General features: G+C 42.3%; 1 protein-coding gene across 5 annotated transcripts in view; it reads left to right on the forward strand.

Annotated features, from left to right (window-relative positions):
- The window catches only part of Col8a1 (collagen type VIII alpha 1 chain), a 132589-nt gene extending 127271 nt beyond the window's left edge, over positions 1–5318 (forward strand). For 4 of the 5 annotated variants that reach the window (XM_006248208.5, XM_039088381.2, XM_039088382.2 and 1 more), the window contains exon 5: positions 230–5318. In XM_006248208.5, coding sequence (XP_006248270.1) covers positions 230–2136 — 1907 coding nt within the window. In that variant the 3' untranslated portion in view covers positions 2137–5318. The remainder of the gene's footprint in view (positions 1–229) is intronic. The other variant, NM_001107100.1, reaches the window with a different exon arrangement.
- Positions 5319–24610: the final 19292 nt, after the last annotated feature.

Genomic DNA, 24610 nt, shown 5'->3' on the forward strand with positions numbered 1-24610 from the left:
AAGTAAGAGTTTTCAAAACAGCAACTCAGATACATTACAGAAACTGACAGCTTGATTTTCCTTTAAGTACTCGGTATGGTACAGGGGAAGGCTTAGGATGGGCAACATACTATTTCTAGTCTTCCCATTCAATGCATTCCAACGCAAATGTCTGGAAATTAAATGGCTGCTATTACTTCTTTATAATAAGAGATAACAAATATCCCTTGCCCTTTCTCTACTTTTCCAGGAGAAATACCATTAGCCAGTTTGCGAGGAGAACAAGGTCCCCGTGGAGAACCTGGACCAAGAGGACCACCTGGGCCACCAGGTTTGCCAGGTCACGGAATGCCTGGAATCAAAGGAAAGCCAGGGCCCCAGGGATACCCAGGGATTGGAAAGCCGGGTATGCCTGGAATGCCTGGGAAGCCAGGAGCCATGGGAATGCCGGGGGCAAAAGGCGAAATTGGACCCAAAGGGGAAATCGGACCTATGGGAATCCCAGGGCCACAAGGACCTCCAGGACCCCATGGACTTCCTGGCATTGGGAAACCGGGTGGGCCAGGGTTACCAGGGCAACCAGGAGCAAAAGGTGAGAGAGGGCCCAAAGGACCACCAGGACCTCCCGGCCTACAGGGTCCCAAAGGAGAGAAGGGCTTCGGGATGCCTGGCTTGCCGGGTCTCAAGGGTCCGCCAGGTATGCATGGCCCTCCTGGCCCAGTTGGGCTACCAGGAGTAGGAAAACCAGGAGTGACTGGCTTTCCTGGACCCCAGGGTCCCTTGGGGAAGCCAGGGCCTCCAGGGGAACCTGGACCACAAGGCCTTATTGGTGTGCCAGGCGTTCAAGGACCTCCTGGGATGCCTGGAGTTGGAAAGCCAGGTCAGGATGGGATCCCTGGCCAACCAGGATTTCCAGGTGGTAAAGGGGAACAGGGATTACCAGGGTTGCCTGGACCCCCAGGCCTCCCAGGGGTCGGAAAACCAGGCTTCCCAGGACCCAAAGGGGACCGGGGTATTGGGGGTGTTCCTGGGGCTCTTGGGCCAAGGGGAGAAAAGGGGCCAGTAGGTGCTCCTGGAATAGGGGGTCCCCCTGGAGAGCCAGGCCTACCCGGAATTCCAGGTCCCATGGGCCCTCCAGGAGCTATTGGTTTCCCTGGACCCAAAGGAGAAGGTGGAATTGTAGGACCACAGGGTCCACCAGGTCCCAAGGGAGAGCCAGGCCTCCAGGGCTTCCCTGGGAAGCCAGGTTTTCTTGGTGAAGTAGGTCCCCCTGGCATGAGGGGTTTGCCCGGTCCTATAGGACCCAAGGGAGAAGCTGGTCACAAAGGATTGCCTGGACTTCCTGGTGTTCCAGGGCTGCTTGGACCCAAAGGAGAACCTGGCATACCCGGGGATCAGGGTCTACAGGGGCCCCCAGGTATTCCAGGGATTGCGGGACCTAGTGGCCCTATTGGACCCCCTGGGATTCCAGGCCCCAAAGGAGAACCAGGCCTCCCAGGGCCCCCTGGGTTCCCTGGTGTAGGGAAGCCAGGAGTAGCAGGACTTCATGGTCCCCCGGGGAAACCTGGTGCCCTTGGACCTCAAGGCCAACCTGGCCTTCCTGGGCCACCAGGCCCTCCAGGCCCCCCAGGCCCCCCAGCTGTGATGCCCCCTACACCATCACCCCAGGGAGAGTATCTACCAGATATGGGACTAGGAATTGATGGAGTGAAGCCTCCACATGCCTATGCGGGCAAAAAGGGCAAGAACGGAGGGCCCTATGAGATGCCCGCGTTTACTGCCGAGCTGACTGTACCTTTCCCACCGGTGGGGGCCCCAGTGAAGTTTGACAAGCTCCTATACAATGGAAGACAGAACTACAACCCGCAGACGGGAGTCTTCACCTGCGAAGTCCCGGGTGTCTACTACTTTGCTTACCATGTTCACTGCAAGGGAGGCAACGTCTGGGTTGCTCTCTTCAAGAACAACGAGCCCATGATGTACACATACGACGAGTACAAGAAGGGCTTTCTGGACCAGGCATCTGGAAGCGCAGTACTGCTGCTCCGGCCCGGAGACCGGGTGTTCCTCCAAATGCCTTCAGAACAGGCTGCTGGACTCTATGCTGGGCAATATGTCCACTCCTCCTTTTCAGGATATTTATTGTATCCCATGTAAAAAAAAAATAAGGAAAGGAAAATAATTAAGAGATTTAATAGAAGAAAAGAAAATGACACACCAAAAAAAAAAATCCATTTGAAAACAATGCTTCGAAACATTTATAGTAGTTGGAAAGTTATATTTAAGTGAAAGTTTGGACCATCATGTACAAATAAAATCTAAACTGCATGTTTACTCCTGTGCACAGCAGATTGTTATGGAATGATGGGGCAGATTTACGGATCAAGTATCGACACTTGTGTTGTACCCAGCGGACTCATATTAGCTGTTCCATGTTGAATGATTTCATAACCTGCTTATTCAAATCAGACGAAACATCTCAGTTTGGAACATCATAACTAACGAAAGTCATTCTTTGTGCCCCCTTAAAAAGGTGTTTTTGAATAAGCCTTAAGAGGTTGGTGGTGAGTGTTACATACTGTATTTATTTGCATAATTTCTTCTCTACTCATGAAGTTTTGCTGTGGGCTGTTGGAGGGTTCTTCTGTAGGGCAGAGTCCATGGTAATCTCTGTACAAAGGTTATTTCTCCATGATAGAGGCAATGCTTTGAGCTGCAGGACTACCTAGTCAGAAGTGTGTGTGTGTGTGTGTGTGTGTGTGTGTGTGTGTGTGTGTGTGTGTGTGTGTGCGTGCGCGTGCGTGTGTGTGTGTGTGCGCATGTGTGTGCATGTGTGTGTGCGCATGTGTGTGTGCGTGTGTGTGTGTGTGTGCGTGCGTGTGCGTGCCTGTGTGTGTGTGTGCGCATGTGTGTGTGTGCACGTGTGTGTGTGTGGGTGTGTGTGTGTGTGCGTGTGCGTGCGTGCGTGCGTGTGTGTGTGTGTGTGTGCATGCGTGCGTGCGTGTGTGTGTGTGTGTGTGCGTGCGTGTGCGTGCGTGCGTGTGTGTGTGTGCGTGTGTGTGTGCATGCGTGTGTGTGCGTGTGTGTGTGTGTGTGCGTGCGTGTGTGTGCGCATGTGTGTGCATGTGTGTGTGCGCATGTGTGTGTGTGCACGTGTGTGTGTGTGGGTGTGTGTGTGCATGCGTGCGTGCGTGCGTGCGTGTGTGTGTGTGTGTGTGTGTGTGTGTGTGTGTGTGTGTGTGTGTTAGTGTCCCCAAAAGAACAGGTGTACCAATGGCCCATTGTGTATTTGCTCTGCAGGCTGTTGGCCTAGCAACTGGGTCAGATGCCAGCATGGGATGCAGGGCAGAGCCCACAGCAGCTCATAATTTAGCTCAGAGATATTTACATATCAACTCCTCTAAAGGGTTTCAGTTTGGAATTTTTCTGTAACATGATTTTCTCTTTTTCTTCTTCCCTCCATGTAATTTATAATATAGCCTCAGCAATATAAAATTTTTACAAAGCCTTCCCTCAAATAACTTTGCCATTTTTGTGAACATTTATTACTAATAGCAATTATAATTGTGTTAAAAAAAACAAAACCAAAAACCCTAGCATATGCACATAGTCAGGTGGAGTGAGGTATACATGTTTCAGTAACTGTCATTTTTTTCCCCAGTAACTATGAATTTTAAAAATAGGACTTATGCCACGAGGTTCCAAAGTCAATTGCCATAAGTTGAAACCATTTCTTTTTTTTTTTAATTTGGGAAAAAAATTCAGAATTACGTAGGAAAAATTATATCTTAAAAGAGTAATGATAAGGTTTGATATTTAATAGCAAGCATGTCGCTTCCAGCAATAGGGACTATGGTTGTAGGAAAATGAATGTTTCTTTAACATGTGGAGGAGACAGTTGCAATGTTAGAAAGCAATAGCATCCCATGCCTGTGATGTCACCACTTGCTCAACACCACAGCTGACACAAGTTTGGAAAGAGGAAATTATATATATATATATATATATATATATATATATATATATATATATATATATATCAGATTTTAACTAAGGCACATCGTTGGTTCTTTGGGAGCTGCTCAAAGCACAGTTAGTTGAATGTTTACTGTTCATCTGCTATTGGTTGCTTGGGAGAATAATGTGGAACTAGGGCAATAGAATGTATTCTACTTTCCTCGAAAGTTAAAAGTCAGGAGCTGAAGATAGACATAGATTGGAAGATACACAAATAAATACAGTATAAAGCATGGTCTATTTAAAATCTGAATTATTTTTACCACCACAGTTCTTCTGGTCCTGGCTTACTAGTTATCTTTTCCCTTTATGGTGCACAGGAACCATTTCATCTTGAACTTTTAAAAAAGATTGTGTCTATTAGCACAAGGTTTTTCATTCGTTGTTAATTATACAAAAGTGTCTTTGAATCCAAAATGATTTCCTACCCAGTCTTCACTTTCAAAGGAAACAGCATTTCTTTGGACAGCTATCGCTCCTGAGGACACTGGCTTATAGCTGGTCACTATGGAAGTCTTATGGGTCCCTTGCTCTTTCTGCTAAATGACTACATTGAAATGGTTATTTGGAGGACAGTCCAGCCAGATGGGTTGTAAAGTTTCTTTTATCTGTACATGTATGGTATTTTAGTTTCCATAAAGAAAGACAGAAGTTATCTTTTAAGTTAAACCAAATTTCACTTTTTGAGATATCTTCCAACTTATTTATTGGTTGTTACTCAAATGCCTGTGCGTGCGTGCATGTGTGTGTGTGTGTGTGTGTGTGTGTGTGTGTGTGTGTGTGTGTGTGTGTCTGTATTATCAGGCATATGCTTCTAAGCTTTTAAATGGAGGAGGAGCAAAATCTATGCCAGATACTGTATATTCTACCATGGTGCTAATATCAGAGCTAAATGATACTCCATTTAATTTAAAGAAGAGTTTTAAATAATTATCTATGTACCTGTTTCCCTTCTGAGTCCTGGTCATTATGTCCTCAGTGGTGTGAAAGCAGGTGAATCAAGTATATGTTCTACTTTCTAGGGACAGTACTATGATCCCTATTTAATTCAAACTTAACTAGAGCTTCTCCATGTGAAATGGACCAAACTGGCATTGTTCTATTTAAACAGAGAGTTTTAAAGCAGTATGACATCCCACAGGGGGAAAAATGTCTGTAGAGGACAATTGTCCTCAGATATTTTACAGAAACAAAGAATGATGAGAAGACTGGTAACTTGCTTGAGTTTCCATGAATAGATTTGAGACGTAATGGCAAATCGATTTTGTATTTAAATTTTTGTACTGATTTGAAAAACAGATCATTAAATATCTCTAAAAGTATGTTTCCTGTCTTGTTCCTGTCACTCAACTACTTGAACCTAAAGTGTTCTTTAGTAACACATTGTAGTAATCAGCCACTGAATTCAGGGTCTAAAAATAATCACAGTCTAAAAAGGACAATTTATTCAGTTTAATGACTCTAAATAAGCAGTCCAGATCTCCTCTGTGGACCTAGCCATTGCCCCACAGTCTTTCTACATTCTTGTCTTCCCACACGTGTTGGCCTCTTTTGGCATTGGTGGAGGAGGGTGGGCCTTAGCAATCACATGTTAGTGGATAGGAAAGTTCAAAATTTTATCTTTAAGAAATCCAACCCAGCAGCTTAGATACCGTCTTCCATTCCCAGTTCCCAGAATTTAGTCACATCATAATAAGCTGCAAGACAGCATGAGACATTAATAGTTCTCAGTGAGCTCCTGCTGAACTAAAGGCCAGAAGGGAGAAGGAAGAACAGACAACACCCTGTGTTGGTCAGATGCACCATCACGGAAGAAATTGCCGTAGATCTCTTCAGGAGAAAGCAGTCTTGAAACACTGCAAGTTGAGGGGAAATAGTGCCGAATGGATCTTCCAGGCTGACACACCTATGTTTCAATAACTTAAAGCACTGGTAAGAAAGGCATTCTATTGTGATGACGAGTTCTGAATGCCTAGACTATGATAAAAGGAGTGCTCACATCATTGAAGGAGCAAGTGTGTACCACCAGTCTGAGTGGCTAACTTGTTTGAACTATCTTATTAGAAGGTCAAGATCACTGCTATCCCAACAAAGCTCAAGTTTCTGTCCACAACCAAAGACACTACAATCGAATTACCTGTGGTCAGGGAGGGGGATCTAGATTGTTGGTCTCTTATTCAAAGGATCGAAATAAGGTCTCATACTGAAAAGAAACTTTATCCCAAAGCAAATCAATAGTGCAGATCAGAAAGAAATATCAGTAGTGACAGCCAGGTGAATGAGAAAGTGCCCAGGGCCTTGGTTTGGGACATCTTTCGATGGAGTTCAAGAAGAGGGGATTATTTACTAAAGGGGAGAAGGATGAACAACTCTCTATTATGATCAACAAGTTAGTTACATAATCGTTTTTCTGATGTAAATGCCCCATTCCATAATATCTTAATTAGGGTTTCTATTGATGCAATGAAATACCATGACCACAAGCAACTCATGGAAGAAATAGTTTATTTGATTTATGCTTCTACATCACTGGCCATCACTGAAGGAAGTCAAGACAGGAACTCAAATAGGTCAGGAACCTGGAGGCAGGAGCTGATGCAGAGGCTACAGAGTAGTGCTGCTTACTGGCTTGCTCCTCATGACTTTCTCAACCTGGTTTCTTATAGAACCCAGGAACTCCCAGCCTAGGGATAGCACCACCCACGATGGGCCAGGCCCTCCCCCATCAATCACTAATTAAGAAAATGCTCTACTGGCTTACCTACAGCCTAATCTTATGGAGGCATCTCCTTAATTGAGGTCCCTTCCTCTCAGATGATTTTAGCTTGTGTCAAGTTTATGTAAAACTATCCAGCACATGTAATGCATCTGATTTTCATCACATGTATGACAAAGCATGTATAGAATCCTCATGGTAAATAGGGGATTCTTTCTAAAGCTTTACTTGAGGACACAGGAACCTGGAGGCAGGTTTAGCCTGCAGTGTGCACACACAAAATCAATCCAGCCTACATCTGACTTTCTATCCTCTGTACCGGGATACATAGGATTTAACATTCGAAAGTTTGGTTGGTTTTAGCAGAACATAAATGTACTTTTTTGTTCAGAGAAGGATATATATGTGTAGCTAGAAGCAGGTGAAGGTCCAAAGCAGATAGGTGCAATTTTCCATGAGCGTATATGTACATAAAGGAGCTAGGCTAACTGTCAATTGCATTATTAGAAGGGAGGGTGTACATAACCCAAGCCAAGTAGGATCTCAGGTTGCTAAACTCTCCCATATGTGCTGGTCTGTGTGTCTGCCTTGCTGCTGGGATGCTGGAACGCAGCATCAGTTCTGCTCAGGGAAAGCAGAACTCATTCCAAGATAGGAGTCCCAGCCAGTGCTCCTCTGGACAAGAAACAGTGAGATCTGGGACTGGTGCTGTGGTTCTCAATCTCCTGTGTACCCAGATGCCACTGGGGACCTTGAATAGTTGAGTTGGAGACGGGAGTCCACAGGCTTGAGCTTCCCCCAAATGCCAGGCAGAAAGGGGATGGCTGAGCCCAGGATGGAGGTGAATGCAGTTTGATTGTGAGTGCCTAAAATACAGAGGGGCTGGAAGAGAGGCCTTCTCAGGAGATATAAGTGTGACTTTTTACTACAAAGACCTTCCCTGCAGCAATCCTTGATGAAGGAGAGGGTCCTTGTTGTCCACACCTTTTTTATTCATGATGGATATGAATGCATGCATCTTACTCAAGGTGAACCAGGGATTAAACCTTTTGCAGGAAGGGATGCCCAAGAAGGGAAGTTAATTGCCTAACACTTGTGAGCCTTATCTAGATACTGCATTAGCATGGAGAACTCTTAAGATTTTAGGTTATGTGATCGGTTGTCAGGTTCTCTCAATGGGATGTCCTGGTTACATGTCCCGGGACAGGTAGAGCCTAGTTGGGTGTTAGTTACATTCCTACCATTCTCAATTATGAGATAAGCTGGGGTTTGAACCTGCTTCAACCTTACCAGTTCTTTTGTCTGGTGGCATGGTCCACTTCCCCCACACACATGATTGCTGCCTCAACTTTCCTTTGAGGAACTTTCCCCTACTTATTAGGGGGACTGAAGGTAGAAGGTTACTATTTTTTGAACTGCTTCATGCTGAGTTGGGAGAAGAATGAATCTCCCAAAGATGCTGTGTGTGTGTGTGTGTGTGTGTGTGTGTGTGTGCGCGCTTCATGAATTTGTGTATCTGTCGATTTGTCTGCCATAAATTAAGAAAAAGAATGAAACTGAGATAAGGGTCTGACAAGATTAAACCACATATCTAAGGATGAATAAAAGAAATAATGTGATAACAAAAGAAAGGGACTGGAGAGTGGTTAAGAGCACTGGCTGCTCTTACAGAGACCCGGGTTCAATTCTCGACACGTACATGACAGCTCACAACCATCTGTAACTCCAGTTCTAGGGAATCCAGTAACCTCTTCCAGCTTCCATATGCACCAGGCAAACCAGGCAAGTAGACACTGCACATACACACACACACACACACACACACACACACACACACACACATATACACATACATGCAGGCAAATCACCCGTACACATAAAAATAAATAGATCTAACAGCAAAAATAAAAATTAATTCATATTATATGTACTTAAAATAATGTAAGCTTTCAATATAGCAGAGAAATAGCTCATCTGATATGAGATAAGAATAACATACTGCATACTATTGAGTGAGAAATGGTATAAAATAAGTATTTCAGAAAAAAAATGTGTTCACAATTTTTGAAAACAACACTGCAGAAGGGAAGACACAAGTAATAAAAACAATTTTTAAAAGAGAATATAGTTCATCCAAAAAGGAAATGACACACAATGCTGAGCAGTTCTGAATGAGTCTCAGATATGAAGAGGGAAAGGGAGTGTCAGTAGTTCACTTCATGACCATTGAACTCTTCCAGGGACCAGGAATGAAGGCTATATTAGTCAGGGTTCCCTAGAGTAATAAAACGTATAGACTGAATCAATCTCTCTCTCTCTCTCTCTCTCTCTCTCTCTCTCTCTCTCTCTCTCTCCATATGTGCGTGTGTGTGTATGTGTGTGCATATATGTATGTATGTATGTATAGGTGTCCCATATATACATATGAGATATATATATATATATATATATATATATATATATATATATGGAATGACTTAAAGACTGCAGTCCAGCTAATCCAACAATGGCTGGCTGTGAATAGAAAGTTAAAGAATCCAGTGTTTGATCAGTCCACAAGGCTGGATGTCTCAGCTGGTCTTCAGTCTCTGCTAGAATCTCAAGAAGTAGGCTATAATGCCAGTGAAGGAATGGATGTGCTAGCAAGGAGAAGGCAAGCAGGCAAAGAACAAAAGCTTCCATCTTGTGCCCTAATATAGACTTCCAGCAGAAGGTATGGCCCAGATTAAAGGTATATCTTCCCACCTCAAAATACGGGTTAAAACATGCGGCTGCTGGCCTCTAAGACTTCCCACCTCAAAAGGTCCAGATTAGGAGTAGATTCATCCACATCAAACCAAGCAAAATCAATCTCTCAAAAGCCCAATGTTACAAACTCTTTCACATTCCTCCTGAAAATTGTTTCCAAAGTCTTATCATAGCAATGACTGTAGGGGCTGTTCTGGTGCTAAGATCTTGTTACCCAATTGGTTCTTGATCTGTCAGTAAAGAAGCCATGGGCCAATAGCTGGACAGAAGGAATAGGTGGGACTTGTAGGTCACTGGAGGAAAAGGGACAGATGCAAAGAAGGGAGGGAGGTCACCATGCTTTGAAGAGAGAAGAACCAGTCATATGGTGTCTAGGGAGAGGCGTCTTGGGAGAAGCGGGGCAGGGGGTTTCGGGGGTGGGTATAGCCACTTCTATGGGTCAGGGATGTTTAGCAGGGACTAGACGTACCTTAGCAACTAAAGTTTAAGGCGAGTTGAAAAGGAACAACAGTATGCGTGTCTTTTATCTGTAGATTTAAGGAAAGCTGAGTGGGGGGCTGGTAGCGTTGCCCATTTCCAGATCTTAGGCAGGGTAGCAAAGCTACAGGCAACAAATGACCCCGCTTCTTGATACCATTTTCCTTAGTTACATTTCTATTACTGTGAGAAGATATCCTGGCAAAAGCCATCTAAGGAAGGCTAGGCTAATCTGGCTCACAATTTAAAGCACAACTTTAATCACTGTGGGGAAATCAAGGCAGTAGCAGTAGGTCAAGACTGTTGGTGACGATGACCCAGTTATGAAGCAGGGAATAACAGATGCCTTGACTTACTTCATTTCTTCTTCTTACGCAGGATCTCATCCTAGAAATGGTACCACCTTCTGTGGGAAAACTTTCCCATCCCATTCAACCCAATCCCCAGGGGTTTGGGATGTAGCTGGATGTTTGTGGTGTACACTTTTAATCTCAGCACTCGGGAGACAGAGATGGGTAGAACTCTGTGAGTTCAAAGCCAGCCTAAACTGTGCGTTTCAGAAAAGTCAGAGCAATGTAAAGAAACCCTGTCTCAAAAAAACAAACAAAAGAACCTCATTTAAACAAATCAAGATAAGCCCTCCCAGCAAGTCCAGAGGCCTAGCTCCCAAATGAGTCTAGGACTTATTAGGTTGGCAACCCAGATTGATAGTCACAGAGGCCTTAAATAACAAAGAAATGTTTTCTCAGTCCTGGAAAAGAAGCAAAGCATCATTTGGGTTAGTTTCTCTCAAGGTGTTCTTTTTTTTTTTTCAAGTTTTTTTTTTTTTTGTTGGTTTGGTTTTTTTTTTTTTTTTTTTTTTTTTTTTTTTTTTTTTGGCTTGCAGGTGGCCACCATTTCCCTATGACCATCTTATAAAGGCACTAGTAATCTTATGTTACGGTTTGCCCTTGGGAATTTATTTTAACCTAATGTCTTGTTTTAAAGGCTCAATTTTCAAAAGGAATCATGCTCCAAAGTATTAGGAGTTAGGGCTTCAACATGTTATTTTGGGTGACATAGTTTGGAGCAATGGTTTTAACCTAGGGGTCGTGACCCCTTTTTGGTAAATATCTGCATACAAGATATTTACATTGTGACCCATATAAGTGTAGCAAAGTAAGTTACAAAGTGGCAATGAAATGATTTTTATGGCTGGGGTGTGCATATAGCGAGGAGCTGTATTAAAGGGGTGCAGTGCTGCGAAGGTTAAGAAGCACTGGTCTAAGATGCCAGGTACCGAAGTTAAATCAGTAACAGATAAACCAGTTAAACAACCCCATAACTCCTAAGGAAATAGAAGCAGTCATTAAAGGTCTCCCAACCAAAAGGAGCCCAGGTCCAGACGGGTTTAGTGCAGAATTCTATCAAACACTCATAGAAGACCTCATACCAATATTATCCAAACTATTCCACAAAATTGAAACAGATGGATCACTACCGAATACCTTCTATGAAGCTAAATTACTCTTATGCCTAAACCACACAAAGACACAAAAAAGAAAGAGAACTTCAGACCAATTTCCCTTATAAATATCGACGCAAAAATACTCAATAAAATTCTGGCAAACCGAATTCAAGAGCACATCAAAACAATCATCCACCATGATCAAGTAGGCTTCATCCCAGGCATGCAGGGATGGTTTAATATACGGAAAACCATCAATGTGATCCATTATATAAACAAACTGAAAGAACAGAACCACATGATCATTTCATTAGATGCTGAGAAAGCATTTGACAAAATTCAACACCCCTTTATGATAAAAGTCCTGGAAAGAATAGGAATTCAAGGCCCATACCTAAACATAGTAAAAGCCATATACAGCAAACCAGTTGCTAACATTAAACGAAATGGAGAGAAACTTGAAGCAATCCCACTAAAATCAGGGACTAGACAAGGCTGCCCACTCTCTCCCTACTTATTCAATATAGTTCTTGAAGTTCTAGCCAGAGCAATCAGACAACAAAAGGAGATCAAGGGGATACAGATCGGAAAAGAAGAGGTCAAAATATCACTATTTGCAGATGATATGATAGTATATTTAAGTGATCCCAAAAGTTCCACCAGAGAACTACTAAAGCTGATAAACAACTTCAGCAAAGTGGCTGGGTATAAAATTAACTCAAATAAATCAGTTGCCTTCCTCTATACAAAAGAGAAACAAGCCGAGAAAGAAATTAGGGAAACGACACCCTTCATAATAGACCCAAATAATATAAAGTACCTCGGTGTGACTTTAACCAAAAGAGTAAAAGATCTGTACAATAAGAACTTCAAGACACTGAGGAAAGAAATTGAAGAAGACCTCAGAAGATGGAAAGATCTCTCATGCTCATGGATTGGCAGGATTAATATAGTAAAAATGGCCATTTTACCAAAAGCGATCTACAGATTCAATGCAATCCCCATCAAAATACCAATCCAATTCTTCAAAGAGTTAGACAGAACAATTTGCAAATTCATCTGGAATAACAAAAAACCCAGGATAGCTAAAGCTATCCTCAACAATAAAAGGACTTCAGGGGGAATCACTATCCCTGAACTCAAGCAGTATTACAGAGCAATAGTGATAAAAACTGCATGGTATTGGTACAGAGACAGACAGATAGACCAATGGAACAGAATTGAAGACCCAGAAATGAACCCACACACCTATGGTCACTTGATTTTTGACAAAGGAGCCAAAACCATCCAATGGAAAAAAGATAGCATTTTCAGCAAATGGTGCTGGTTCAACTGGAGAGCAACATGTAGAAGAATGCAGATCGATCCATGCTTATCACCCTGTACAAAGCTTAAGTCCAAGTGGATCAAGGACCTCCACATCAAACCAGACACACTCAAACTAATAGAAGAAAAACTAGGGAAGCATCTGGAACACATGGGCACTGGAAAAAATTTCCTGAACAAAACACCAATGGCTTATGCTCTAAGATCAAGAATCGACAAATGGGATCTCATAAAACTGGAAAGCTTCTGTAAGGCAAAGGACACGGTGGTTAGGACAAAACGGCAACCAACAGATTGGGAAAAGATCTTTACCAATCCTACAACAGATAGAGGCCTTATATCCAAAATATACAAAGAACTCAAGAAGTTAGACCGCAGGGAAACAAATAACCCTATTAAAAATGGGGTTCAGAGCTAAACAAAGAATTCACAGCTGAGGAATGCCGAATGGCTGAGAAAAACCTAAAGAAATGTTCAACATCTTTAGTCATAAGGGAAATGCAAATCAAAACAACCCTGAGATTTCACCTCACACCAGTGAGAATGGCTAAGATCAAAAACTCAGGTGACAGCAGATGCTGGCGAGGATGTGGAGAAAGAGGAACACTCCTCCATTGTTGGTGGGATTGCAGACTGGTACAACCATTCTGGAAATCAGTCTGGAGGTTCCTCAGAAAATTGGACATTGAACTGCCTGAGGATCCAGCTATACCTCTCTTGGGCATATACCCAAAAGATGCCTCAACATATAAAAGAGACACGTGCTCCACTATGTTCATCGCAGCCTTATTTACAATAGCCAGAAACTGGAAAGAACCCAGATGCCCTTCAACAGAGGAATGGATACAGAAAATGTGGTACATCTACACAATGGAATATTACTCAGCTATCAAAAACAACGAGTTTATGAAATTCGTAGGCAAATGGTTGGAACTGGAAAATATCATCCTGAGTGAGCTAACCCAATCACAGAAAGACATACATGGTATGCACTCATTGATAAGTGGCTATTAGCCCAAATGCTTGAATTACCCTAGATCCCTAGAACAAATGAAACTCAAGACGGATGATCAAAATGTGAATGCTTCACTCCTTCTTTAAATGAGGAAAAAGAATACCCTTGGCAGGGAAGGGAGAGGCAAAGATTAAAACAGACACAGAAGGAACACCCATTCAGAGCCTGCCCCACATGTGGCCCATACATATACAGCCACCCAATTAGACAAGATGGATGAAGCAAAGTAGTGCAGGCCGACAGGAGCCGGATATAGATCGCTCCTGAGAGACACAGCCAGAATACAGCAAATACAGAGGCGAATGCCAGCAGCAAACCACTGAACTGAGAATAGGTCCCCCGTTGAAGGAATCAGAGAAAGAACTGGAAGAGCTTGAAGGGGCTCGAGACCCCATATGTACAACAATGGCAAGCAACCAGAGCTTCCAGGGACTAAGCCACTACCTAAAGACTATACATGGACTGACCCTGGACTCTGACCCCATAGGTAGCAATGAATATCCTAGTAAGAGCACCAGTGGAAGGGGAAGCCCTGGGTCCTGCTAAGACTGAACCCCCAGTGAACTAGACTATGGGGGGGAGGGCGGCAATGCGGGGAGGATTGGGAGGGGAACACCCATAAGGAAGGGGAGGAGGGAGGGGGATGTTTGCCCGGAAACCGGGAAAGGGAATAACACTCGAAATGTATATAAGAAATACTCAAGTTAATAAAAAATAAAAAAAAGAGAAGCACTGGTCTAGAGCATAATAACACTACAAGCTGCCTCTACTTCACATGTGCCTTTAGTGGGAAGATGATAGGTGGAGTCATGAGTTTGGGGAGAGACCTACTGGCTTCTGGGACAAAAGGTAGAGAAGAGGCTGACTTGAAATTCTTAGAACCATTTAGAAGTGTAAATGATAAAAATGCTTTAAAATTTGATTCTTTCATCAAAGCTCCAGCAACAGTAGGCAGCATTACAGTCAGTGGGGAATTACAGTGAACTAAAACACACAAGGACAGTGGGATCAAACCAGTCATATTTACGACTTTTGGAAGCCTTCCCTCAAAGGGACGGTGACTCTGAAAATGCAAATATTCATGCTTATTCCATATCATGAATAATTAAGAAGCCCGAATGCCTCTTTTAGCAGAATGGAAGTTCATGTTATTCTCTTCTATTGTTAAAATTAATTCATATCTCAAAGTACACTTTATTCTCAAACAAGCTTTATTATTTCAAAAGGCTATTAATGCATTATTATTACTATTATTATTAGAAAAAAGCATTATTAATTCCTAGAGAACGTATAATGAAATTTAAATTAAAATGGCCACGTCGTCCCATTTTACCAAGCAATTCAGAAGCTTCTGTGACACTAGAAAAGAAGTATATCTTGTCAACATTTTCCTCTGAGGCATCTAGAATTTTTCCAGACATTCTGCTTTCCTCTGGTATCTTACTTGAGGTAAGAACAGATTTTTATTAGAATCAAAAGTGCTTCCAATTAAAGCCCACACATCCCACAGGGAGGTATGTTTCACATGTCTTGTTAAAACTAAGACTAAAATTTGATTCTGTACTGGGCACCTCCAGATTAGTTCTCGGCTGTCAAGTGAGCAACTGACAGCAGTTTTCAGGTCTGTTCTCCATTCCCGGGATGAGAGAGACAAGCATGAACGCTAATGGAGCTTGTATAAGTCTTTGCCTTCTTGCTACCAATCACATTGCCTTTCTTCCCCCAAGACAATGATGTAATTGTCCTCTACTCCAGTGAGAGACAAACACAGAAAATATCGGAGGGCTCTGGGGTCAGCAGGACAGAGAACAAATCTCAAACCTCAGCGCCTCTGTTTCCCAGGCCTTGGGAATAACACCTTTCTAAGCTTCAGATAGCAGGGTGTGCGAGACAATGAGCTATCACTATCTCAGCATCAGATAAGAAAATGAAACTGCTTCAGTGGCCTTTATGCATTGACTAAACCAATCAGGGGTGCTCCTGGAGAAACCCAGCTTTACGATCTGGTATGTCAAGACCAAGGCTTTACTGTTGCTCTGGCTGGCTGTTTGCTGAAAGTACATCCAGCCCTGGGTTACAGTTCCATGCCTAGTCAGTTCCTCTCCAGCTTACCATTCTTACAGCGTTCAGATCACAAGGATGATAATCCTCATGATCAGCTTGGAATCCCACCCATCTCCCACTTATCATAAGAAGCAGTGAAGCTATCAGGGCTTTGTTGAGGCCCGTTGAGGGCAAGCTACTTCCTCCTAGTTAAAAGAATAAAATCTGAGTCCTACTCTTTTTCTTGTCCTTGGAGTAGACAAAACATCCCTGATCTGTCCCTCAGATTTGAACTTTGTGGCTATTGTCACTCCCTTACAAAGTTAGTCCAACTGACCCTGTCAATCAGTTGGCCAGAACATCCATTCTCAAGAAAGTTGATCCATCTGAAGATATGGTAAGCATATGGATGAAGGCATAAATTCTTTGAAACCTACTTTTAATAAGGGTTCAACCTCTCCTCTAGCACACCACCCAGCAGAGGTAGTAGAAGAGAAAAGTTATTAGGATACGGAGGAAGTGGACCTGTTCAGCAATAGTTCTTTGGAAGGCAATCTTGATCTTCTTTGGCAGCAGTTTGGTCCCATAGCTAGCACTAAATAGGACTTAGCAGTGGCAGACCAGTCCTATAGGCAGGCAGACACCAGGCATGAACCAGCAGCTACAGTCCAGTCCTATCAGCAAACCAGGCTGCCGCAGTTCACTCCTGAAACCACCAGGCTCGCCAACTGGCCCGAGGCCAGGCTGCAGAAGCAGCAACTGCTGCAGGAACTCAGGAGCAGTTCTTGGGCGAGTTTCTCCCAATAGTGGTGTTAATACACGTTGAGCTCAACAACACTATGTGTATCATTAGTGAAGAGTAAGGAAGCTGAGCAAACCAAGGCTCAGGGCTCATCTCCACTGTCTATGGGGTCATATTTATACTCCTTCATCAAGCATCCTGTCATGTGCCTGCTGTATCCAAACATCCTTTCACCTGTGTTTGCCTCAGAAAAACAGTTCGAGTGTTTGCTTTAGCAAGACAAACTTTCATCTGTGCGCCCCAGACAAACATTATTTACCATAACTGACTTTGCCAAAGAGCTAGAAGTTTCCACTTCATATGAAATGAACGATTTTTCTCTTAATTAAACAATGTACTTAACACATCCTAGGAGCTCCTCTAATTGGGGCAGTTGCTTCAGGGCTCCAATCGTAATCCTGACCACTTTTCGGAGTCTTATCTCAAAAAGCATAACTTCTTTTCTCCCTTTCTGTATCATTTTTTGGACACAATTCAAAATCCTAAGCATGCTTGCTTTGACACTCTGAGTTTTCTGTTTTGTCTGAAGGCCATATCTCTTTTCTAAAGCTGCTTGCCCAATTCAGAAGGTGATACCTTTCTCCCTTCCAAGATTGACAGATTGCCTGCTCTGTTGTTTTTCTCTCAAAATCTAATGAAATGCTGTGGTGTGTGTGTGTGTGTGTGTGTGTGTGTGTGTGTGTGTGTGTGTGTGTGTGTGTGTTCTACTTCTTTTATCAATTAAAGTAAGAAATCACAAAAATAGAACCTACACTCCCCAGTAACATGTCCACTGTTCTCTATGTGTTTCTGGCATTCTTGAGGCCTTTCTGTCATAAAAATAGAATTTATCCTATCTTTTCTGACTCTTCTCCTTCACCAAGTTACACAAAAGAAGCTTCTAATTTACCTGGTCTGCAAGTCTGTGTATGTGAACTGAGATTCAATTCACCAATGATACTCACAGCAGAGGCCAAGATTTCATGTAAAGCTGTTTACAGAGTCTTGTGGTTCTGCTTGACCAAACACCTCCCTCTGGTGGCCAGAGAAATAATAGCAGTTCAGTAAATGGGCTTTGGGCAAAGTTGTTTTGGGTTTTTGTTTGGTTGGTTTTTGTTTATTTTTTGCCCCCATGTCCATCTCTTAAATTCTATGAGTCAGGACATGCTACTGGGGACTGTAGGTTCCATTTTTGTGATTTCAGAGGACAGAGATTGCTTGCCTTTGCTCTGTGTCTGGAGTTACAGATTGGGGTCAATCAATACTCACTACCTAGAATCATTTGGAGTTATCTTTATTTTACCCTGTCTTGTGAATGCTGACTGCTAGCAAAGACCTAAGCCAAACAGTGGGACAAGATACCCCCATGTTCTTTCCATGTGGTTCACTCTGCAGGCTTCTGTAGGTTTTGCAACAGCATGACACCTTGGATGCAAGTGAACATCCCAGGGGAACAAGATTAAACTGCTTAGAATTTCAGATTTCTAAACCTCAAAACTCACACACCATTTCCCTTGTGTTCTGCTGGTTGAGTGGTAATCTTCCACCAAGTTTAGGGAAGAGGAATAAAGACAGCACTAGTCAGTTAGAGAATCAGTTCTGACCAGTTGGGTGGGAAGTGAAGAGAAAGACGTCAGATGTTCTCCTTTGCCTTCCACATGTGCATATGTGGGTGCATACCTGCATACCTGCAGATTCGTGTGCATGCACCACAGACACATATACTGCCTACAACATCACACACACACACACACACACACACACACACACACCCCGCAGATTTATATACTTCTTAATGAACATGACATAAGGGTAGAGAAAAGAGTCACATAATTGTAGGCCTAGCAATGGTAGCTGGTCATTACTGCCTCACAGTGTGAAGGAGCTGAGGCAGTAAATATTTACCAGTGCTCAAAATGTAGATACTGAGCAGGAACCATGGCTTTCAGAAGTAGAGTGGGGCCAGCAACAGGGTGAGGTAAGCAGGCATATAGGGGCATGTCTTACTTTGGATTTTATTGATGTGAAGAAACACCATGACCATAGCAACTCTTATAAAGGAAAACATTTAGTTGGGGCTGGCTTAAAGGTTCAGAGGTTTAGTCCATTAGTGTCGTGATGGGAATCGTGGTGCAGGCCACCATGGGGCTAGAGCAATACCTGAAGGTTCTACATCTGGATTGACAGGCAGCAGAGAGTGATACTAGGCCTGGCTTGAGTATTTGAAACCTGTGACATACTTCCTCCAACAAGGCCATACATACTCTGACAGGAACACTCCTAGTAGTACCACTCCCTATGAGCCTATTTGGGTGGCTTCCATTCAGACCCCGTGGCATGACACTTCAGATGCTTCTCCCTGTTTCATGCCAGTGCTGAGCAGAGAGTGGCATGATTTAGCCTCGATTTAGTCCTACCATTATATTAGACTGATAAGAATAAATACTGCACTTGATATTAGCCAAAAGGATGAAAACATCATAGCCAGGAGTCATCTTTCTCTTGCCCCTCTTACCAGTGCATCCAGTTCACAACCCCCCAAAATTAAGGCTAGAACTTGTGTCTCTCTTTTAGGGCATTGTCTTAGTTAGGATTTCACTGCTGTGAGCAGACACTATAACCAAGACAACTCTTTTTTCTTTCTTTCTTTCTTTTTTTATTAACATGAGTATTTCCTATATACATTTCGAGTGTTATTCCCTTTCCCGGTTTCTGGGCAAACATCCCCCTCCAACTCCCCTTCCTTATGGGTGTTCCCCTCCCCATCCTCCCCCCCCATTGCCGCCATCCCCCCCATAGTCTAGTTCACTGGGGGTTCAGTCTTAGCAGGACCCAGGGCTTCCCCTTCCACTGGTGCTCTTACTAGGATATTCATTGCTACCTATGGGGTCAGAGTCCAGGGTCAGTCCATGTATAGTCTTTAGGTAGTGGCTTAGTCCCTGGAAGCTCTAGTTGCTTGCCATTGTTGTACATATGGGGTCTCGAGCCCCTTCAAGCTCTTCCAGTTCTTTCTCTGATTCCTTCAACGGGGGTCCTGTTCTCAGTTCAGTGGTTTGCTGCTGGCACTCGCCTCTGTATTTGCTGTATTCTGGCTGTGTCTCTCAGGAGCGATCTATATCCGGCTCCTGTCGGCCTGCACTACTTTGCTTCATCCATCTTGTCTAATTGGATGGCTGTATATGTATGGGCCACATGTGGGGCAGGCTCTGAATGGGTGTTCCTTCTATGTCTGTTTTAATCTTTGCCTCTCTATTCCCTGCCAAGGGTATTCTTGTTCCCCTTTTAAAGAAGGAGTGAAGCATTCACATTTTGATCATCCGTCTTGAGTTTCATTTGTTCTAGGCATCTAGGGTAATTCAAGCATTTGGGCTAATAGCCACTTATGAATGAGTGCATACCATGTGTGTTTTTCTGTGATTGGGTTATCCCACTCAGGATGATATTTTCCAGTTCCAACCATTTGCCTACGAATTTCATAAAGTCATTGTTTTCGATAGCTGAGTAATATTCCATTGTGTAGATGTACCATATTTTCTGTATCCATTCCTCTGTTGAAGGGCATTCTTTCCAGCTTCTGGCTATTGTAAATAAGGCTGCGATGAACATAGTGGAGCATGTGTCTTTTTTATATGTTGGGGCATCTTTTGGGTATATGCCCAAGAGAGGTATAGCTGGATCCTCAGGCAGTTCAATGTCCAATTTTCTGAGGAACCTCCAGACTGATTTCCAGAATGGTTTTACCAGTCTGCAATCCCACCAACAATGGAGGAGTGTTCCTCTTTCTCCGCATCCTCGCCAGCATCTGCTGTCACCTGAGTTTTTGATCTTAGCCATTCTCACTGGTGTGAGGTGAAATCTCAGGGTTGTTTTGATTTGCATTTCCCTTATGACTAAAGATGTTGAACATTTCTTTAGGTGTTTCTCAGCCATTCGGCATTCCTCAGCTGTGAATTCTTTGTTTAGCTCTGAACCCCATTTTTAACAGGGTTATTTGTCTCCCTGCGGTCTAACTTCTTGAGTTCTTTGTATATTTTGGACATAAGGCCTCTATCTGTTGTAGGATTGGTAAAGATCTTTTCCCAATCTGTTGGTTGCCGTTTTGTCCTAACCACAGTGTCCTTTGCCTTACAGAAGCTTTGCAGTTTTATGAGATCCCATTTGTCGATTCTTGATCTTAGAGCATAAGCCATTGGTGTTTTGTTCAGGAAATTTTTTCCAGTGCCCATGTGTTCCAGATGCTTCCCTAGTTTTTCTTCTATTAGTTTGAGTGTATCTGGCTTGATGTGGAGGTCCTTGATCCACTTGGACTTAAGCTTTGTACAGGGTGATAAGCATGGATCGATCTGCATTCTTCTACATGTTGCTCTCCAGTTGAACCAGCACCATTTGCTGAAAATGCTATCTTTTTTCCATTGGATGGTTTTGGCTCCTTTGTCAAAAATCAAGTGACCATAGGTGTGTGGGTTCATTTCTGGGGCTTCAATTCTGTTCCATTGGTCTATCTGTCTGTCTCTGTACCAATACCATGCAGTTTTTATCACTATTGCTCTGTAATACTGCTTGAGTTCAGGGATAGTGATTCCCCCTGAAGTCCTTTTATTGTTGAGGATAGCTTTAGCTATCCTGGGTTTTTTGTTATTCCAGATGAATTTGCAAATTGTTCTGTCTAACTCTTTGAAGAATTGGATTGGTATTTTGATGGGGATTGCATTGAATCTGTAGATCGCTTTTGGTAAAATGGCCATTTTTATTATATTAATCCTGCCAATCCATGAGCATGGGAGATCTTTCCATGTTCTGAGGACTTCTTCAATTTCTTTCTTCAGAGTCCTGAAGTTCTTATTGTACAAACCTTTTACTTGCTTGGTTAAAGTCACGCCGAGGTACTTTATATTATTTGGGTCTATTATGAAGGGTGTCGTTTCCCTAATTTCTTTCTCGGCTTGTTTCTCTTTTGTGTAGAGGAAGGCTACTGATTTATTTGAGTTAATTTTATACCCAGCCACTTTGCTGAAGTTATCAGCTTTAGTAGTTCTCTGGTGGAACTTTTGGGATCACTTAAATATACTATCATATCATCTGCAAATAGTGATATTTTGACTTCTTCTTTTCCGATCTGTATCCCCTTGACCTCCTTTTGTTGTCTGATTGCTCTGGCTAGAACTTCAAGAACTATATTGAATAAGTAGGGAGAGAGTGGGCAGCCTTGTCTAGTCCCTGATTTTAGTGGGATTGCGTCAAGTTTCTCTCCATTTCGTTTAATGTTAGCAACTGGTTTGCTGTATATGGCTTTTACTATGTTTAGGTATGGGCCTTGAATTCCTATTCTTTCCAGGACTTTTATCATAAAGGGGTGTTGAATTTTGTCAAATGCTTTCTCAGCATCTAATGAAATGATCATGTCGTTTTGTTCTTTCAGTTTGTTTACATAATGGATCACATTGATGGTTTTCCGTATATTAAACCATCCCTGCATGCCTGGGATGAAGCCTACTTGATCATGGTGGATGATTGTTTTGATGTGCTCTTGGATTCGATTTGCCAGAATTTTATTGAGTATTTTTGCGTCGATATTCATAAGGGAAATTGGTCTGAAGTTCTCTTTCTTTGTTGGGTCTTTGTGTGGTTTAGGTATAAGAGTAATTTAGCTTCATAGAAGGAATTAGGTAGTGCTCCATCTGTTTCAATGTTGTGGAATAGTTTGGATAATATTGGTATGAGGTCTTCTATGAAGGTCTGATAGAATTCTGCACTAAACCCGTCTGGACCTGGGCTCCTTTTGGTTGGGAGACCTTTAATGACTGCTTCTATTTCCTTAGGAGTTATGAGGTTGTTTAACTGGTTTATCTGTTCCTGATTTAACTTCGGTACCTGGTATCTGTCTAGGAAATTGTCCATTTCCTGAAGATTTTCAAGTTTTGTTGAATATAGGCTTTTATAGTAAGATCGGATGATTTTTTTAATTTCCTCTGAATCTGTAGTTATGTCTCCCTTTTCATTTCTGATTTTGTTAATTTGGACACACTCTCTGTGTCCTCTCGTTAGTCTGGCTAAGGGTTTATCTATCTTGTTGATTTTCTCAAAGAACCAACTTTTGGTTCTGTTGATTCTTTCTATGGTCCTTTTTGTTTCTACTTGGTTGATTTCAGCTCTGAGTTTGATCATTTCCTGCCTTCTACTCCTCCTGGGTGTATTTGCTTCTTTTTGTTCTAGAGGTTTTAGGTGTGCTGTCAAGCTGCTGACATATGCTCTTTCCTGTTTCTTTCTGCAGGCACTCAGCGCTATGAGTTTTCCTCTTAGCACAGCTTTCATTGTGTCCCATAAGTTTGGGTATGTTGTACCTTCATTTTCATTAAATTCTAAAAAGTCTTTAATTTCTTTCTTTATTTCTTCCTTGACCAGGTTATCATTGAGTAGAGCATTGTTCATTTTCCACGTATATGTGGGCACTCTTCCCTTATTGTTATTGAAGACCAGTTTTAGGCCGTGGTAGTCCGATAGCATGCATGGGATTATTTCTATCTTTCTGTACCTGTTGGGGCCCATTTTTTTTACCAATTATATGGTCAATTTTGGAGAAAGTACCATGAGGAGCTGAGAAGAAGGTATATCCTTTTGCTTTAGGATAGAACGTTCTATAAATATCTGTTAAGTCCATTTGGTTCATGACTTCTCTTAGTCTGTCTACGTCTCTGTTTAATTTCTGTTTCCATGATCTGTCCATTGATGAGAGTGGGGTGTTGAAATCTCCTACTATTATTGTGTGAGGTGCAATGTGTGTTTTGAGCTTTAGTAAGGTTTCTTTTACGTATGTAGGTGCCCTTGTATTTGGGGCATAGATATTTAGGATTGAGAGTTCATCTTGGTGGATTTTTCCTTTGATGAATATGAAGTGTCCTTCCTTATCTTTTTTGATGACTTTTAGTTGAAAATTGATTTCATTTGATATTAGAATGGCTACTCCAGCTTGCTTCTTCCAACCAATTTGCTTGGAAAGTTGTTTTCCAGCCTTTCACTCTGAGGTAGTGTCTGTCTTTGTTTCTGAGGTGTGTCTCCTGTAGGCAGCAGAATGCAGGGTCCTCGTTGCGTATCCAGTTTGTTAATCTCTGCCTTTTTATTGGGGAGTTGAGGCCATTGATGTTGAGAGATATTAAGGAATAGTGATTATTGCTTCCTGTTATATTCATATTTGGATATGAGGTTATGTTTGTGTGCTTTTCTTCTCTTTGTTTTGTTGCCAAGACGATTAGTTTCTTGCTTCTTCTAGGGTATAGCTTGCCTCCTTATGTTGGGCTTTACCATTTATTATCCTTTGTAATGCTGAATTTGTAGAAAGATATTGTGTAAATTTGGTTTTGTCATGGAATATCTTGGTTTCTCCATCTATGTTAATTGAGAGTTTTGCAGGATACAGTAACCTGGGCTGGCATTTGTGTTCTCTTAGGGTCTGTATGACATCTGTCTAGGATCTTCTGGCTTTCATAGTTTCTGGCGAAAAGTCTGGTGTGATTCTTATAGGTCTGCCTTTATATGTTACTTGACCTTTTTCCCTTACTGCTTTTACTATTCTTTCTTTATTTTGTGCGTTTGGTGTTTTGACTATTATGTGACGGGAGGAGTTTCTTTTCTGGTCCAATCTATTTGGAGTTCTGTAGGCTTCTTGTATGCCTATGGGTATCTCTTTCTTTAGGTTAGGGAAGTTTTCTTCTATGATTTTGTTGAAGATATTTACTGGTCCTTTGAGCTGGGAGTCTTCACTCTCTTCTATACCTATTATCCTTAGGTTTGATCTTCTCATTGAGTCCTGGATTTCCTGTATGTTTTGGACCAGTAGCTTTTTCTGCTTTACATTATCTTTGACAGTTGAGTCAATGATTTCCTTGGAATCTTCTGCTCCTGAGATTCTCTCTTCCATCTCTTGTATTCTGTTGGTGAAGCTTGTATCTACAGCTCCTTGTCTCTTCTTTTGGTTTTCTATATCCAGGGTTGTTTCCATGTGTTCTTTCTTGATTGCTTCTATTTCCATTTTTAATTCTTTCTACTGTTTGATTGTGTTTTCCT

Source organism: Rattus norvegicus, chromosome 11 (assembly GCF_036323735.1).
Source record: "Rattus norvegicus strain BN/NHsdMcwi chromosome 11, GRCr8, whole genome shotgun sequence".
In the NCBI taxonomy this organism is placed as follows: domain Eukaryota; kingdom Metazoa; phylum Chordata; class Mammalia; order Rodentia; family Muridae; genus Rattus; species Rattus norvegicus.